Source organism: Salmo salar, chromosome 05 (assembly GCF_965601325.2).
Source record: "Salmo salar chromosome 05, fSalSal1, whole genome shotgun sequence".
Classification (NCBI taxonomy): Eukaryota; Metazoa; Chordata; class Actinopteri; order Salmoniformes; family Salmonidae; genus Salmo; species Salmo salar.
Window position 1 is genome coordinate 55471581 of NC_138295.1, and position 20067 is coordinate 55491647.

General features: G+C 43.8%; 1 protein-coding gene across 1 annotated transcript; it reads left to right on the forward strand.

Moving 5' to 3' along the window:
* Positions 1 to 12: 12 nt before the first annotated feature.
* Positions 13 to 19413, forward strand: LOC106605132 (R-spondin-1). Its single transcript, XM_014200478.3, has 5 exons — positions 13 to 416; positions 4628 to 4819; positions 9719 to 9862; positions 10925 to 11131; positions 16144 to 19413. The coding sequence occupies exons 1-5, from the start codon at positions 317 to 319 to the stop codon at positions 16407 to 16409; spliced, it is 909 nt and encodes a 302-aa protein (XP_014055953.1). The 5' UTR covers positions 13 to 316; the 3' UTR covers positions 16410 to 19413.
* Positions 19414 to 20067: the final 654 nt, after the last annotated feature.

Here is a 20067-nt window from a genome sequence, read left to right on the forward strand (position 1 = left end):
ACACACACACCACCGTTATGGCTTGTGCCCCGGGCATGTTTGGATTTGCAGCTGCAGCAGCATAATCCTCTACTGAAGGGATTTGTGGACGCAGCAGCCCGTAGAGAGAGACAGTGAGAGACAGAGAGTGGGTGAGAGAGAGAGAGAGAGAGAGACCCAGTGGACAGAAGCAGCGGAGGGAGGGAAGCAGCAGGGAGGAGCAGCAACAGCAGCAGCGGCGGCAGAGTGATCCACCTGTCACAGAGTGGAAGGGGCCCCCCGCCTGATCCGTCTGCCTGCAGGGGGGACCCCGCGTGGCCGGTCAGCACCAGGGACTATGCAGCTGGGACTGGTGGCTCTGGCGATGGTCTTTCTCGGTTCCATGGGTCACAGCGACAGCGGACTCAAGCTCTCAAAGGGACGGAGGCAGAAACGGAGTGAGTTACCAAATCCCTTTCTCTCTTTCACACTCACTCTTTCTCTGGTTTCCATGCAGCCTCTGAGAGCCACAGTGGTACATTTCTTATAAACATTTAATGGCCGCAGTAAAGATTACATGTTGTTTATTTTTCTAGATCCTCATTATTTGTTTTGCCAAGATGGATTATGGTAGCCTCAGTTGTCTTTGAGTGACCCTCTTTTTATGATTATGCCTTTCTTGGTTTATGTTGAGCTTTTATGGGTATTAAGAATGTTTATAGTCGGGTTTTAGGCGGATTCACCCTGGGTTTTATGGCTAGAGCTTCAGCACCACAGTTCTCTCCATGTCTGCCTCTGAGGCACTGAGTGGAACAACTCTGACACTTCAGCTCATGGTTGTTGGACCATGTTGCGTTGTTTGGTTTTCAAGTAGTTTTATAAACACTTTTCTGACCTCATGCACCCACAAAGACAGAGCTTACTCTCAGCTTCAGTGTCTGCCCTCAGAGCGGGGTGAATCTCAGTGCAAGGCATTACCACTGGTTATAATATAATGCCTTTTCCCTCAGAAGAGCTTTTAGAGGATACCAGCCTCTGCACCCCTACACCCCCACCTCACAAAAACATCCAAGCAGTCAGGAGAGGTCAGAATTTTATTGAGCTTGGCTTTGGTAAATAGAGCTTGGCTTCGGCGTGGCAATAGATGTCCAGAAGAAAGGCTAATCAGATGGGTCTTGCTCGAATTTTTGTCTTTTCATTACACAATAAATATATATTTCTGATGCCCAAAGTGTGTTTTACCATACCTTACGAGTTAGCAATGACCTATGAATCATGTGTCAATTGTCATGTAAGAGCTTTATCCCAGGTGAACAGTGTTCCCCCTTGAATTTTGAAGCGATTTTTCAAGTTTATTTTCTGGGTTATTTAAAATATACTAGAGCGCCCTTTATAGAGACTGAGAGTCTCTGTGAGATTGTGAGATTGTGTGAGATTGACCCGGCATGGTTTAACCCACAGACTATGTTACCCACTGCTGTTGGCTGGCAGGTAGATAATCATGTGGTTGAAGTGTATAATTTAGGGTAACTCATCTTGTAGGAGTTAGACTCAGGGAAACAGGTGCTTCAACTTTGCCACGCGCAACAGCCTTTATATGTTAGGACCGAAGCTGTTTATAGATTAGAAATGAGAAATTGACATATCTGCATTGAATTTACAGAACATATTTTCATCACATCATCTCCGTATGTTCTGTGCCCGTCTGTCCTGGTTCGACAACACTTCATCCAGAGTAGTAATATGGCTGCTCATGCTCTAGTACGTGACCTCTATCAGCAGGGTCAAAAACTGTCCCAACATACAGTGAGGGGAAAAAAGTATTTGATCCCCTGCTGATTTTGTACGTTTGCCCACTGACAAAGAAATGATCAGTCTATAATTTTAATGGTAGGTTTATTTGAATAGTGAGAGACAGAATAACAACAAAAATCCAGAAAAACGCATGTCAAAAATGTTATAAAATGATTTGCATTTTAATGAGGGAAATAACTATTTGACCCCTCTGCAAAACATGACTTAGTACTTGGTGGCAAAACCCTTGTTGGCAATCACAGAGGTCAGACGTTTCTTGTAGTTGGCCACCAGGTTTGCATACATCTCTGGAGGGATTTTGTCCCACTCCTCTTTGCAGATCTTCTCCAAGTCATTAAGGTTTCGAGGCTGACGTTTGACAACTCGAACCTTCAGCTCCCTCCACAGATTTTCTATGGGATTAAGGTCTGGAGACTGGCTAGGCCACTTCAGGACCTTAATGTGCTTCTTCTTGAGCCAGTCCTTTGTTGCCTTGGCCATGTGTTTTTGGTCATTGTCATGCTGGAATACCCATCCACGACCCATTTTCAATGCCCTGGCTGAGGGAAGGAGGTTCTCACCAGGTTCTCACAAGATTTGATGGTACATGGCCCCGTCCATCGTGCCTTTGATGCGGTGAAGTTGTCCTGTCCCCTTAGCAGAAAAATGTTTCCACCTCCATGTTTGATGGTGGGGATGGTGTTCTTGGGGTTATAGGCAGCATTCCTCCTCCTCCAAACACGGCGAGTTGAGTTGATGCCAAAGAGCTCCATTTTGGTCTCATCTGACCACAACACTTTCATTCAGATGTTCATTGGCAAACTTCAGACGGGCATGTATATGTGCTTTCTTGAGCAGGGGGACCTTGAGGGCACTGCAGGATTTCAGTCCTTCATGGCGTAGTGTGTTACCAATTGTTTTGTTGGTGACTATGGTCCCAGCTGCCTTGAGATCATTGACAAGATCCTCCCGTGTAGTTCTGGGCTGATTCCTCACCGTTCTCATGATCATTGCAACTCCACGAGGTGAGATCTTGCATGGAGCCCCAGGCCGAGGGAGATTGACAGTTCTTTTGTGTTTCTTCCATTTGCGAATAATCACACCAACTGTTGTCACCTTCTCACCAAGCTGCTTGGCGATGGTCTTGTAGCCCATTCCAGCCTTGTGTAGGTCTACAATCTTGTCCCTGACATCCTTGGAGAGCTCTTTGGTCTTGGCCATGGTGGAGAGATTGTAATCTGATTGATTGCTTCTGTGGACAGGTGTCTTTTATACAGGTAACGAGCTGAGATTAGGAGCACACTCTTAATCTCAGCTCGTTACCTGTATAAAAGACACCTGGGAGCCAGAAATCTTTCTGATTGAGAGGGGGTCAAATACTTATTTCCCTCATTAAAATGCAAATCAATTTATAAAATTTTTGACATGCGTTTTTCTGGATTTTTTGTTGTTGTTATTCTGTCTCTCACTGTTCAAATAAACCTACCATTAAAATTATGAACTGATAATTTTTTTGTCAGTGGGCAAACGTACAAAATCAGCAGCGGATCAAATACTTTTTTCCCTCACTGTACATGGCATTCCATTCCCAGACAATAGTGCCACAACCCGAAAACACCCCCCTCACCTTTTGGTTAACTATTACACAGTGTGATTGTTACTTTTATCATTATTAAATTGTTAAGAGTCTGGCTGTGTCATGGCTACATCCCCATGCGAGGTTACCATGACTCAGGCATGGTGTACTTGATTTGCGGGGAGAACATTTTTAAAGCTTTTACCATCCCAACTTATCTCTGGGAGACAGGGATGGCAGATTGATTGCAGTGTGAGTGTGTGTATATTTAGATGCTGATATCACATAGGCCTGAAAATCAACCGGGATGAACGCCATTTTGGCACCAAATGGCCCCTAGAAACAGGATGTGGATATTGACACGCTTTCTGAGCAATCATTTACATTTACATTTTTTACATTTTAGTCATTTAGCAGACGCTCTTATCCAGAGCGACTTACAGTAGTGAATGCATAAATTTCATAAATTTCATACAAAAATTTTTTTTGCTGGCCCCCCGTGGGAATCGAACCCACAACCCTGGCGTTGCAAACACCATGCTCTACCAACTGAGCTACAGGGAAGGCATTTAAATTACTGGCTGTAGCAGAGCAGAGTGTCCGAGTTCTAGCCTTTTGGGAAGATGAGGGAATAGGGATATGAAGTATGATCATGGGCTTATATGTGGATGAGAGCCAAATGCAGATGGGGTGCTTTGAGACAGCGTTTTGTGGCTCAGTAGAATTCTTAGATTGTTATATTCAGCTTCGTGGGCGGATGGTTAAAACACCAAAACATGTTCGGCTCTGTATAGAAGTGTTGGGAAGAAACTTAATGCATTTTTGCGCATTTCCCTTTTTGTCTGGCATGTTCGTGTAATTGGCGAGATCCCGATGGCTGAGTCACTTTTAGTTGACCCCGGGGGGGCCCCTGCTGTGTGATGTCATGGCATGATGTGGAATCGATCATCGCGGGATGTCAGTCCCAAACACCCGGGCTTCTTCAACTAAAATCTGTTTAGGATCTCCGGCGAGCAGTTTCAAGTAAACAGTGAGAAAACTGTTCAAACAAAGATGTTTGGCATGGCCCCTGGTTAGATTAGCTGCAACATGAACTACTGCCAGGTTTATGGCTATGTGGTGCAAAAATAGAAAAGGGCCATGTCCTCACTGATACTGCCAGTGTTGAATCTAGTGTTTGTAGCCAACAGATAAACACTTCTCTTTATTCACTTTGTGGTAACTGGACCTTATATGTTGGTTTTTAATGACTGTTGTCTTTCTCCCTCTCCTTCTCTCTTTCCCCTCATCTTTCCACAGTTAGCACTGAGGGGCCACCATCTTGCTCAAATGGCTGTGAGCGATGTTCCGAATACAATGGCTGTATAAAATGTAAGCCCAAACTCTTCATTCTCCTGGAGCGCAATGACATCCGCCAGATAGGCGTGTGCCTCGCCTCGTGCCCACAGGGATACTTCGGCATGCGGACTCCCGATACCAACAGATGCATCCGTGAGTTTGGATTCTTGGACTTTGTTGTTCGTTTTTTAAATGCATTGTGTCATAAGTAGGGCGAGGAGTTTTTCGTGACTATGATGTGAACTGACCAGGAAAGCCCCAGTAAGAAGGTTTCCAATATTTGTATTGACATTTTTTCTGTGTTGGACAAAACAAACCACATCCAATAATATTCCACCGTACAACATGTATATCATCTCAATGTTTCACCATAATGGTAAACACACAATGGGCACTAATGTGGTCCAGTGGGAAGTGAGGTGTAATTTCCATTTTGAACTGCTGTGCCATGTGTGGAAGGAGCTCTCTTCACCACATGACCACAGCCACAGCAATGACATGCAACACGACAACACACTCATAAAGACCAGCAAATAGTATCTGTCAAGCTGGAGATGGGCCTTGAACTGAGACATGATTTGTTTAACACTGTTTTGGTTGCTACATGATTCCATATGTGTTATTTGATAGTTTTGATGGCTTCACTATTATTCTACAATGTTCTAAAAAGTTTGACCGGTAGTGTACATGGGACAATATTTGAACATTTCAATAGCTCCAAATGTCAATGACTTAAAAACCATTAAACTGATTATAAATTGTAGAAATTCATATTGAAAGAATTCAATGAGAACTAAAACATGACATTTACATTGGGTAATTTATTGATGATCCCTAACGAGCCCGTGACATAGGCTATCCAGTCAAACCACTTTTTCAATGGTCGCACACCAGCCGGCTGAAGCTAATTGGCGAAAGAAGTTGGCTAGCACTAGCTAGCCTAGGCTAATTCCAGACACAAGACCTGGTTAGACTGTTTCAAGTTATCTAGAAGGGTGAGTGACTGTAACTGTGTGTAACGCTCGTCGTTCGAAAGAGAAGTGGACCAAGGCGCGGCGTGGTAAGTGTTTATGATTCTTTATTTTCACAACACACTCAAACAAAATAACAAAAGGTGAAAAAACGAAAGCGCACAGTTCTGTCAGGCAACAGAATGCTAAACAGAAAATAACCTCCCACAAACACAGGCTGAAAACAGGCTGGCTAAGTATGATTCCCAATCGGAGACAACGATAGACAGCTGCCTCTGATTGGGAACCACACTGGCCCAAAAACAAAGAAACAAAAACATAGACTTCCCCACCCGAGTCACACCCTGACCTAACCAAACATAGAGAATAATAAGGATCTCTACGGTCAGGGCGTGACAGTACCCCCCCCCCCCCCCCAAAGGTCCGGACACCGGGCCGCAAACCTGAACCTATAGGGGAGGGTCCGGGTGGGCATCTCCTCTTGATGGAGGCTCCGGTGCAGGACGCAGATCCCCCTCCGCTTGGGGCTCCCCCCACTTTTGTGAAACTGGACCGTGGATCGTCGCCAGAGGCTCCGGACCCTGGATCGTTGCTGGAGGAACCGGACCGTATATCGTCGCCGGAGGCTCTGGACTGGGAACCCCCACTGGAGGCTCTGGACTGCCGACCGGCGCTGGAGGCTCTGGACTGCCGACCGGCGCTGGAGGCTCTGGACTGCCGACCGGCGCTGGAGGCTCTGGACTGCCGACCGGCGCTGGAGGCTCTGGACTGCCGACCGGCGCTGGAGGCTCCGTGCCATGGATCATCACTGGAGGCTCCGGGCCATGGATCATCACTGGAGGCTCCGGGCCATGGATCATCACTACATTTTGGGGGGGAGCTGCCTCTCGGGCTTCCGTTGTTGCCATGCTAATTCTTCGTAGCGTCGCTGTTCCTCCTTTGCTGCCTCTATCTCCTCCCTTGGATGGCGATACTCCCCAATATGCGTCCAGGGCTCTTTGCCGTCCAGGATCTCCACCCATGTCCAACTATCCTGGCCACGCTGCTTGGTCCGTTTTTGGTGGGAGGTTCTGTAACGCTCGTCGTTCGAAAGAGAAGTGGACCAAGGCGCAGCGTGGTAAGTGTTCATGATTCTTTATTTTCACAACACACTCAAACCTCTGATTGGGAACCACACTCGGCCCAAAAACAAAGAAACAAAAAACATAGACTTCCCCACCCGAGTCACACCCTGACCTAACCAAACATAGAGAATAATAAGGATCTCTATGGTCAGGGCGTGACACTGTACTGTTTTTGCAGAGTAAATGTACTAACACTTCCCACATGCAAACACACACCCACATTAAACCACACCCACAAGACAACTCTCATTTGGCTTCAGTCAAGGCAGCTGCATTTCTTAATGAGCAAGCAAAAATACAGAGAACAAATCAGTAGGTCCAGCCCTCCTTTAAGGGGTGTGGGTTGAAATAGGGTGGAATAGGGTTGGTATACATGTGTACATGTTAATGTTTACAAAACTACTCCATGTTGGTTCTGGTGGCGCAAACACCTTTTTTCTGAACCAGGGGTGCCAAGAGCCCGGCTCGTGGTCTGTTTTCTCTTACTTGTGGGTGGAAAACAGGAATGGAAGAAACTCAAAAGAAAAACATTTCTAATGCACTGTTGTTTGTCTGTTTCTTTCAAGGATGTCTTTTTTTATTTTGTCTCGCGAGCCAGGGGTTCATGCCAGTTCACAGTCCCTATTCATTGAGTTTTACCATTTATGTATCAAAACATCCATCTTTTTAAAGTAAATTTTAATTTTCTGGACACAACTGAATTATTCATTTGGCAAGTTCCCTTGTGAATCATACAACTAAACTTGCCTCTTCAAAGGTAAATTATATCTTCTTCTCATTTTTTAGGAAAGTGACTATGATGATAGGCAATTAGAGAGCAAGGCAACTAACTTGTAGTCATATTTTGTTACAGGAAGAACATGCAGGTTGTTTTGGTGTATGAAAGTTGTTTTGTTAGATAGGTTGTTGCAACATCATCTAATAGCAGATGTCTGTAATGTTTCGTTTATTTCTATTAAAAACAAACTTCCTAACAGGTAAACTCATGATGCAACACAAATATGGAACTGAAATGGTTCAGGGGTATTGCCCTTTAGTTTTTCTCCATCAGTCATAAGGCACATGTCTTTGAAAACAGAATCATAAGTCATGTTCATTAGTCACCAAATTGAAGAAATATGACTGAAAATGGGAGGGAATAACTGGACTTGTCCAAATAAGAAACACCCATTTTCGTTTTCTGTTGCAAAACATTTTAAAATGTGAACATGACCAAGATTTGCTAGTAGTCTCGAAACAAACAGAGGTGTCCTGTGGTTCTCCATATTACAGTACCAGTCAAAAGTTTGGACACCTACTCATTCCAGGGTTTTTCTTTATTTTTACTATTTTCTACATTGTAGAATAATAGTGAAAACATAAACTATGAAATAACACACATGGAATCATGTTGTAAACAACAAGTGTTAAACAAATCAAAATATATTTTATATTTGAGATTCTTCAAAGTAGCCACCCTTTGCCTTGATGACAGCTTTGCACACTCTTGGCATTCTCTCAACCAGCTTCATGAGTTAGTCACCTGGAATGTATTTCAATTAACAGGTGTGCCTTGTTAAAAGTGAATTTGGGGATTTGCAATAGCCTGACAAACATTTGTACATGTACTGTATGTGAACATTATCATAGGGCCATAAACTCAGAGCATGTCTGTCTGCTAGGTACTCAGGAAGTAGGTTTGGGAAAATAGTCAAATTTGGATAAAAACAACAAAACTTCTGGCTTACTCTAATCCCCACATTTTTGTTAATGTTTTACTGTCACTTGAAATTAACTTAACCTTAGCCGTTATTGTTTCAATGTTGTCCACTGAATCCTGAAAGGCCGCTGTGCATGCTGGTTAGTCTCCTCCACCTCCTTCTCAAGCCTCTCCGTGGCTAACCTGCTGTTAGTATCCAGTCAGCCGCTTCCATTTAGGACATATCGAAATCCCCAAGATGTCTTGTTAGCCACATTTGTTTTACATTATGTCTGCATTTGTAAAAGTATTTTCTCCAAACATCACTAAAGTCAAATTTAGCTGTCAAGAGCTTAAAGTAATAATTGAGGTTAGGTCATTAAAATCCCAACGAGGATTCTTCCCTTTAGCTCGTTTCGAACTCCTGGCAAGACTCCAGCCGACTAGACATTATTTATTTTAGTTGTTTATGGGAAAGGTGTCTAGTGTTTTGTGACTGGATATTCACAGATATTCCAACCCAGAGATGTAAGGATTACATCTGTGACCTTCGCTTAGCGTGCCTCTGTTTCTCCACTCTGGTTTTGGCAGAGAAAATGTTATTATTTCAGAATAAGATAATGATGGTAATGAAAAAGGTGGGCTAGGAGAAGGGTTGGGATGAGAAAGGGGGGCTCTTGGTAGTCCTCTAAGGTGTCTGTTTTTCATTCTCCCGTGCCCATAATTACCCTCAATTTAAAGTAGTTGTTTGTTTGACTGGAGAAGCTGAGTTTTTAACGAGGCAAAGGTGCGTGGAGACCTCTGGAAATCCGCTGACGTGCTTTCTACTCTTGGCCCGTACTCGGGGCCACCCGCTTTCCAAAAAATGTAGCCGTGGTATGCATATGCTTTTAAGACATGGGTGTTATTCATGCAGAATCCCCCCAAGAGTCTCTCCCCATTGTTTTATCACTAATAAATCTCTCATAGGAGATAAAAATCAGGCTACATTCTTGTCCTCCCCCGAGGAGAAGAGGATCCTTTCGTGCAGCAGAAAGGCTTCACATTTTTTAAACATACTTTGCTGTTTTTGTATAGTAATACTGTATTATTCTGTATTAACACGGAAGCTTGAAGCCAGAACAATTAACAGTGATGTGTTATGCTGTCAGTTAATGCAACGTGTACATGTATACTATGTTAACACAATGAATATGAACTCAACTAAGTGCGCTTTAATTTTCTCATTCTCTCCTCTCTTTGTCTCATGGTCCCCCCCCCCCCCCCCTTTTCCTTTCAGAATGTAAAATAGAGAATTGTGAGGAGTGTTTCAATCGAAATTTTTGCACAAAATGTAAGGAGGGCTTATATTCACACAGAGGGCGATGCTACCCCAGCTGCCCTGAAGGCCTCAGCACCACCAACGGTACCATGGAGTGTGTAGGTGAGTGACCTCTGACCTCTCTTCCTTTCACCCCCTGCCACAGCTTCACTCACAGCTGACACTGAACTGGATTATGAACTATGAGTTTAAGGGCATGTTGCCTTTTGGCACATATTAGCTTTTGAATAAGATGGCTAAAATGTTAGTTCACTATCTCAATGGCTCAGAGAATATTACTGTAAGTCCCACACTACCCATACATTGAGTGTTAAGCATATAAAGTTAAGTGTGATGAATTTTTGTGTTGAGAGCCTGTCACAAAGTCTTAAATGTTTCTCAGGTGCATATTTGACCCCATCATGCACCCCCGTTCACCCTAACCCATCGCACATGGTATACTAAATACCCTTCAGCTATCAGCAGCCAAGTATGTTCTGCCTGTCGGATGAATATCGTCTGCCATATGAGAGTTAAGTTCAAGACTTGATTGACGTGGAGAAGCTGTGTTCTGTTGAGCTCTCCTCCTCCTCTGTTCTTCTTTCTCTGTCTGCTGTTTCTCAATCACCAGCGAGCGAGCTGAACTTCTGAGGGAGGCCTGCTGGATGATAAGGACATTTTATTGATTTCTTTTGAAATTATTTCTGTCACAAGTAAGCAAATAGAGCACTAATGGCATTACTCTGCAAGGCTAATTTCCCTGTCATTGTTTTTGGCAGTATGAAGTTTGCTTGCTTCATCCCCTCCCACCCCCCAGCCTTTCACAAAAAAGTCAAAATATTTTCCCAGAAAAGGTAGAAATTTCCCCCACGATTGAAACCAGCTCCTGACAGATGGAGTCATGACTTAAGCTCAACAGCATGTCACTAGGGGTAAAACAGTTGAGGTCTCTAGATAAACTGGACAGACTTGGTAACATAGAGGCTTTGGGCTTGATAAGGCCAAATGGAGGATGTCTGATTTGGGTGAGATAAGTTCCTCTGCATTATTTTCTCACTGTGAACATGTAAGACCTGTTGAAATCTAAAGCTTACTGGGTTTCACTTGGGGCTTGTTGCATGTCATCTATGTGTGTGCATCTAAAACTGTATTTAACTTCTGTCCTCTTTTCTATCCCACCTGTAGAATGTGAACTGGGCGAATGGAGCCCATGGGGTCCCTGTATGAAGAAGAACAAGACGTGTGGCTTTAAGAAAGGCACACAGACCAGAATGCAAGAGCTTCTTCATGCCTCCAGCCCTGACACGGTCTCTGCGTCCTCCCCCCGGCCATGTGCTCCACAGACTGAGAGGCAGAAGTGCACAGTGCAGAAGACACCATGTGGAAAAGGAGGTGAGGACTAACACATACCTACAGTAGGGGAGTGGCAACGAGAGGAAATGGAGTAAAACAAATAATTAATATATGGATGGATAAAGGACAGGAATGAGACAGTAGATGAAAGATGACAAAACAACACTTCAACACAACTACAAAGTCAATAATATTGTGATTAGCACCTTTTCTGATGAAGTCATAAACTCCTTGCTCTAACCCCCTGTATGACCATGACCTGGAACCTCAAAAGTGTTGGCTCAGTAAGGACACTGAGCCTCTGACTGCGAACCATGTAAACAAACACTCCTAAAGAGCCAAACAGGCAAGGTAGATGGGAGGGTGCCATGCAGTGCACTGCAGAGTTGGACGACGATAAGAGCTGGAGTTGGACTGTTTGTTTTGAAGCTCAACGAGGCGTGAGGTTTACATGGCTCTGACATGTTTGCTCTAGCTCTTATCATTCATCCACCATCTTGTTTCAGAGCTGGCTAATGTTGCTAAGCTAAATATCTGCCCGGTAACACTCAATTTGATAACACATTAATCATGCTTTAATTAGTACTACTCCGTTGTTGTTCTTTGGCACATAACACTTTTTTAGTAGAATTTGGTTTTATAAGATGGAGTTTATTCAAGTAGTCAAGAAACCAAAAGGCCTCTCCTTTGGTCAGTAAGTGTTTTTATTGTATTATTTTTGTATTTTGTATTATTTTTGTACTTTTCTCCCCAATTTCGATCTTGTCTCATTGCTGCAACTTCCCAATGGGCTCGGGAGAGGCGAATGTGGAGTCATGCGTTCTCCGAAACATGACCCGCCTAACCGCGCTCCTAAACACCCGCCAGCTTAGCCCGGAAGCCAGCTGCACCAATGTGTCAGAGGAAACAACGTTCAACTGGCGACCGGGGTCAGCCTGCAGACACCTGGCCCTCCACAAGGAGTCGCTAGAGTGTGATGAGCCAAGTAAAACCCCCCCGGCCAAATCGTTCCCTAACCCGGACGACGCTGGGCTAAGTGTGTGCTGTCCTATGGGACTCCCAGCCACAGCCGGTTGTGGCACAGCCCGGGAATGAACCCGGGTCTGTAGTAACGCCTCTAGCACCGCTGCGCCACTCGGGAGGCCCGGTCAGTAAGTTTCAATGAACTCTGCCTTATAAAATAAAACAGACCAGTCAAAACTTTATTGACCAGCATGGCTGAGATGCTTAGCCTTGTGATCGACCCAATAAAAAGGTAGAGAAAGGTTTGGAGTCGATTTGTAAATGTTGATTTGAAGTGAAAGGAGTTGTTTTGTATGGCTTGGATCGGCTGACAACGGGCCCATTTGGCCACTGTTTCTATCTCCTACTTTTCCCACTGTAATTCCTGGTTTTAATCCATGTGAATATTTTATTTGGCAGCTAATTAATGTACATGTTGAATCAAAGTTGGAAGCTTCCATTTCTTTACAAGGACTTAGTGTGCAGTAAACAAACAATATTCCCAAACTTTATGAGCGGGTGGTACGCTTATTGGATTTCAGGGCTGCTACTATTTTGATTAACAGTTTTCAACAAACGTCAGTTTACCCATTGTAAAGAATCAATGAAGAATCATGTCAGTTATGCAATATGTAACAGATGGAATACGTGAAAATGCACACAGAAACAACATTATACAACATTAGATGTAGAAATCCTTAGAGGGAGGATATATACGAGCTCTTGCTTGTAATTCTTCAGGGAGGAGTGGGCTTGCTTCACACTGGACAGGACCAGGACAGCACTGTTTGAGAAATGAGAGGCAAATTTACACTGCTTGACGCCTGCATCCTGTAAAGAATTTCCACCATGGATTGAGAAGAGTAATTAACAGTGAAATATTATAAACTGCCCCATAAATGTGTAGTGCGGAATGCCAAATTTCTAAACTTAGCGAGTGGTGTTGTGAAAGGAGGGAAAATGAGGGAACGGGCTGCCGTGTTGGAACAATTGACTGTGGTGTGTCAGGACTCAGGAGTCTGAGACGTATGATTGAGACGTATGATGTGACTCCAGTTGTGAAATGTTGACAGCTTGACATTGAGAGATGACAGGCATTAGCTTCGACTTGTTTTCCTTATTCTGGTGTCAGAATACACTGTTGTGAAAATGAGTAAGTATCTCCTGTCAAGGCGCATAACAAATAAATGTTCTTATGTGAATTAATTCATAGGCGATGGGTATCATGACCTTGACTAAGCCCTTTTTCATGTGCTTAAAAAAACTTGCCATGTGCTAAATTAGCGAGGATGCGAATCCATCTGCAAGACTTGGCCGACGGGGCCGCTGTAAAAAAACACAGGGTGCAGTGCTTGTATAACACCAGTGATTTACTGGTCTGCAGATCTCACGCTTTGTGTCGATTTGGCCAAGCTTTCCCCTTTTTCTTCCTGCAGCTTTTTACAAATAGGCCCGCACGAAAACAGAATTTGCTAAATGCGTGATTGCTTTTGTCAGGCCATAGTTGTTTAGCTTGGATGGAGTGGAGCTTCAATCATGGCTGTCATAAATTGATGGAGTCCCCCTCGGTCCATTAGCGGGCTTGTCACGGGTCTAATTAAGTCCTTGCACAGTGAGAGAATCAGCCCAGGTCCTGCTGTACACACTCACACAACGGCCCTTACTGTAACTCCCCAGGTTCACTGACAATAGCACATTACTCTAAACAGAAACAAATGTCTTCCAAATTCAAATGGTCTCCATTTTGTTTTCATTAGGGGGAGAAATGAATCTCCCAGAAATGGTTTATTTACTCAAGGCAGTCAACACATGCATACTTTACAAAGCTAGTAATCAAGTCTTGTCAACACTCCCCTAAGAAATGTGACACAGCCCCCAATGTCAGGAGCCAACTGGCCAATAGGGCCCTACAGAGACAGATGCTTTAATGACTTTGGCCCTGCGTGTCTCAAGAAAAGTAACATCAACTACTTCTAGTTAGTGGACTACTGTATTAGGTCTGCCTCTGCCTGTTTTCTACCGAACAAAGGGAAAGAAACTGCACACCTGTGCTCCTGCCAGGTCCTCGTTAAATAAATGATAGGAATGCTTATTGAAACTCATTTAGTTTCAGGGGTCTCTTTATTCAAAATATGCGCCATTAAATACGTAAATGTTTGCAGGTCTACTAAATAGGGATTTTCATTGGTTTATACTGAGATGGAGCATATTTGAGTAATATCAAGGCTTTTTGTCTTTGCCTACTTTCAAATACATTCAAATAACAAACAAATTACTTAGAAAACAAGCTAACAAAGCACGTGGTGCAGAATGGAGAAAATAGGCGTAGGCCTATTACAACAGTTATATAATTTAGCAATAAGGCCCGAGGAGGTGTGGTATATGGTCAATATACCACGGCTAATATACGGTCTGATATACCATGGCAGCCAATCAGCATTCAGGGCTCGATGCAATGCGTCGTGCATAAGAACAGCCATTAGTCGTGGTATATTGGCCATATACCACACACCCTCGTTCCTTATTGCTTAATTATATAACTGTTCTAGCCCTAAATGCTCATTGGCTGACAGCCATGGTATACCAGACGGTATACCACGGGTATGACAAAACATGTATTTTTACTACTCTAATTACGTCGGTAGACAGTTTATAATAGCAATAAGGCACCTCGGGGGTTTGTGGTATATCGCCAATATACCACAGCTAAGGGCTGTGTCCAGGCAGTCCGCGTTGCGTCGTTCATAAGAACAACCCGTAGCCGTGGTATATTGGCCATATACCACACCCCCTCTGGCCTTATTGTTTAAATATAATATAATATTATTAAAGCAAACAAACAAGAATGCTCCATGAGCCTCCTGTTGTCAAACAATTAGCCTTGGCGAATGCTGTCCAGCCCCCTTAGTGAGTGTTTTGAGTCTCTGTTTCTAGGGAACGTGGAGACTCAACACACAAGTTCATAGAAAACATCCCTCAGCCTAACTGCCCAGTTTCCTCTCATCGTGGGAGTACTCATCAGCCCAGTATAAACAACCACTGTCTGACACCTGACACAAACATCCATTCCCGTTTATGTGCGTGAAAGATTGTTTATACCCACGCCTGATCGAACACACGAACAAGCCACACACACACACGTAGACACACACCCACACACGCTGTGATTAGAGCTCCAACATGTTAACCTCATTGTGGCTTAGCGGTGTAGTGGCGTAGCGCAATTTACATCAACAATGTCAAGAGGATGTCAATGAGTGCTCGCATGTTGAACAATCTATAGCTGTATGTACAGGACATGAAGGACTCTTTCACTCCACTTCAACCGTGTTGATTTACTTTCATTCCTCTGTTTTATCCTCTCCTGAATGTTTTTTCTGGAAAGCTACTCTTAATGGATGTTTGTATTTAGGGAGCAATTATGCACTTAAACTGTGTGCCAGGTGGAAGTCCAGACAACAGCCTGCAGCAAGAGTGAGAGAAAGAGGAGGGGAAGACGAGGGTGCGGGGGGAGGTGGAGTGGAGAGGGAAGGGAAGGCAGACATTAAGAAAGGAGCTCACCTCAACCGGCTCCCAACTGTTTACATGAACTATTATGTTCCATCAGCCATTGTCTCTGCGAGTGTTAAGACGTGTCCGGCTCGGAGTCGCGGCCACACTCCTCACAAAGGTTTGATTACTGTTTTCCGGCCTGTCGTTATGGCACTGCTGTGTGTTTCCTGTCAGCCCAATGCAGCACTGTGTTGCGTCATGGTGGCTTTTATGAAAGGCTCTGGATCCTGAGCTGCATACCTGGGGCTTTGTGGCAATTTGCCGGTATTAAAAGGGCCTGATAGGAAAGCTAGGAACCGGGGTATCCACACAATGCCACTTGTTGTTGAACTGTTGTGAATATGGGTTAATGTCAAGGTCTACCAACCTCATTCTGACTCTACTGTACTTAAAACACACACCATCAAAGCCCTGTTTATAAAAGCTGAGCCCAACTACCCTGTTATTTTGGTGTCGTAGTCGTGTTATAATGCATTTCAATCTGTTTTTCTATCCAGATGGGAATAAGAATAAGGGCGAGCGACGAGACCAGCAGAGGAGGCGAGACAAAGAAAACGTCCGAGGCCATGGCCACGAGGGCAAAGAGGGTGGCAAAGAGGGTGGCAAGAAGGGTGGCAAAGAGGGAGGAAAAGAAGGAAGCAGAGAGGGGGGCAAAGAGGGAGGAAAAGGAGGAAGAGAGGGTGGCAAGGGAGGCGGCAGGAGGAAAAAGGGCCAAAACCAGGCCACCACCGCGCCCAGCCTTACCCCTAGCACAGTAGCCTAGGCCTTACTCACGTTGGGACTTAGTGGGGACAAGGAGGGACAAAAACAAGGCGACTAGGCAACATCCACCTGCATTGGCCATTATTAAGAGACAGACAGTGGACAGAGGAGACAATATCAAACTGATGAAGAAAAGGATTAATGCTGCTATGCATTCTAGAAGATGCTCTAAGAGAACTGGAGGATTGCTGCAATAAATGAGGATCAGGACTTGGACTTATCAGACTTGGAGGGAAGAAGGTGAATGTGTAATGTGGAGGGTTCCACTGTAAGCCTTGCAGTAGGGTCAACATGTTTAATTTCACCGCTCCCAGGTTTATCATGGAGTTGGCAGATGGAGATCCCAGTGGCTGAACAGTGGAAGACACTGAATATGAGAATTTCAAGATGGAGTCTTCACAATGATCAAGGATCTCTACATTCCATTAGAATCCCTGATGTGCTTTTCAAAATCTATTTTTCAATGTTGACGACTCATGTTTTGTGAATGGTAGCAAGTAGATATTTCTAAGGAGATGTTGTTGTGATATAGAGAAAATGAACAGTATTAAGATTCTTTATTTTAATTCTATTTTATGATTAAACAAAAGAAAGGCACTGGAACAAATGTGTGGTTTTGAAGGAAAACATATTTTAATGAAATTTTTGGTTTGTAGAGAATCCACTCCAAAACAAACCAGCAACAATATAGAGAAAGTTTATACGGCTTTAGTTCAAATCCTGATCTGGTGTTAGACAAAGGTTACCCACATAATAGCTTAGTTCTTAATTTCAAATAGAATAATGTTTTGGTATCTTCAGCATAAAAAGTTAAGGATGAAAACTGTGTATGTGTGTTGTGAGTGTCTGTGTGTGCATTCGTGCCTGTCTGTATGTTTACAAAATTTCAGCAAAATGTTTTTGTGAAGTAGTGGTCAAACAAGTGTATGTATATTTGTGTGGGTATATATGTGTTTCTGCACATAAGCTTAATGTGTGTGTACGTATCAATCTGGTAGAATGGGAAATTTTATATAAACTCAGCAAAAAAAGACACGTCCCTTTTTCAGGACCCTGTCGATCAAAGATCATTCGTAAAAATACAAATAACTTCACAGGTCTTCATTGTAAAGGGTTTAAACACTGTTTCCCATGCTTGTTCAATGAACCATAAACAATTAATGAACATGAACCTGTGGAACGGTTAAGACAGTAACAGCTTACAGACGGTAGGCAATTAAGGTCACAGTTATGAAAACTTAGGACACTAAAGAGGCCTTTCTACTAACTCTGAAAAACACCAAACGAAAGATGCCCAGGGTCCCTGCTCATCTGCGTGAATGTGCCTTAGGCATGCTGCAAGGAGGCATGAGGACTGCAAATGTGGCCAGGGCAATAAATTGCAATGTCTGTACTGTGAGACGCCTAAGACGGCGCTACAGGGAGACAGGACGAACAGCTGATCGTCCTCGCAGTGGCAGACCACATGTAACAACACCTGCACAGGATCGGTACATCTGAACATCACACCTGCTGGACAGGTACAGGATGGCAACAACAACTGCCCGAGTTACACCAGGCACGCACAATCCCTCCATCAGTGCTCAGACTGTCCGCAATAGGCTGAGAGAGGCTGGACTGAGGGCTTGTAGGCCTATTGTTAGGCAGGTCCTCACCAGACATCACCGGCAACAACGTCGCCTATGGGCACAAACCCACCGTCGCTGGACCAGACAGGACTGGCAAAAAGTGTTCTTCTCTGACGAGTCGTGGTTTTGTCTCACCAGGGGTGATGGTCGGATTCGCATTTATTGTCGAAGGAATGAGCGTTACACCGAGGCCTGCACTCTGGAGCGGGATCGATTTGGAGGTGGAGGGTCCATCATGGTCTGGAGCGGTGTGTCACAGCATCATTGGACTGAGCTTGTTGTCAGTGCAGGCAATCTCAACGCTGTGTATTACAGGGAAGACATCTTCCTCCCTCATGTGGTACCCTTCCTGCAGGCTCATCCTGACATGACCCACCAGCATGACAATGCCACCAGCCATACTGCTCGTTCTGTGCGTGATTTCCTGCAAGACAGGAATGTCAGTGTTGTGCCGTGACCAGCGAAGAGCCCGGATCTCAATCCCCTTGAGCATGTCTGGGACCTGTTGGATCGCAGGGTGAGGGCTAGGGCCATTCCCCCCCAGAAATGTCCGGGAACTTGCAGGTGCCTTGGTGGAAGAGTGGGGTAACATCTCACAGCAAGAACTGGCAAATCTGGTGCAGTCCATGAGGAGGAGATGCACTGCACTACTTAATGTAGCTGGTGGCCACATCAGATACTGACTGTTACTTTTGATTTTGACCCCCCCCCCCCTTTGTCCATGGACACATTATTCAATTTCTGTTAGTTACATCTGTGGAACTTGTTCAGTTTATGTCTGTTGTTGAATCTTATGTTCATACAAATATTTACATATTAAGTTTGCTGAAAATAAACGCAGTTGACAGTGAGAGGACGTTTCTTTTTTTGCTGAGTTTAGACGATGAGCGAGACCATTGTAAAGGCACAGTTATATATCAACGCATCAATATTTCCATAATCATATGCCTCTGGTTACATGTAAACCGTCTACAGCTGCTTAGTAATCATGTATTTTTGCAACAGGGTCCGACATATTGCACAGCCTTTATGTTCTGTGCTATATACAGCTTTGTCAGTGGAAATAATCATTGCATTATTCAACTACTGTCAGCCTGATACGACAGAGCAACTAAAGCTTTTGTACCGTTTGACACTAATCTATGAGCAATCATTGTCACATTTTGTTTAGCTTTCCCTGGGTCTATTTGCTTTACACAAAAATATTAGCTTCATGAGAAGGTATACGTTAAATACGCGTTCATATTGTGGATATTGTGGATAGAAAATGCCGACGTCAGTATATCATTGATCATAACGACTATTAGTATCATTATGATATATCTTATTACTTCTGTGAAAGCTTGAATAAAATTCAGATTCAGTAAACATGGCAGACACACTAGCATGATCATTGTATATTTTACAGTAGTCAGTTTCTTCCTGTGTAATCAAATATTATTATTAGTCTTTCCATTTCCATGTTTCCATTTCCTTTTTGTTCTCCGTGGTCTCTCAATGGTTTTTACTTTTCACACATACAGTAGTTGGCCTGTATATGCCATAGATATACAGTACAGTAGCCTACATTTATACCAATGATCTGTATTTGTGTACTATACCAGTAAGTATACAGTCACCATAATAATTGACACACATATTAAGACTGCCTTTCACGGGCTCTTTAAATTTATAATGACAGCACCTGAGGAACTCAACATTCACGGCATATGTTTGTCATTGCTGAAGGAAGTGCACAAATCTCATGTAATGTCTCCATAAAAACTGAACCACGATGCACAAGCCCAAATTAAAATAACATAAATCTGACAACATTGCACATTCCCCACAGTCAATCTCTCCAACCGCTCTATTATGTCTCCATTATGTCTCTATTATAATGTTGATCTCATTCAGTGGCACAATAACAGTAGAACAACAGAGCAGGGTTGGGAAACTGGCAGCTCACGGCCTGGGGATCAATTTCCCAAAATGTTTCATGGGAAATCAAGTTGAGTCTCAATTTACTGTTGAGAGTTAGAATAGTAGAAT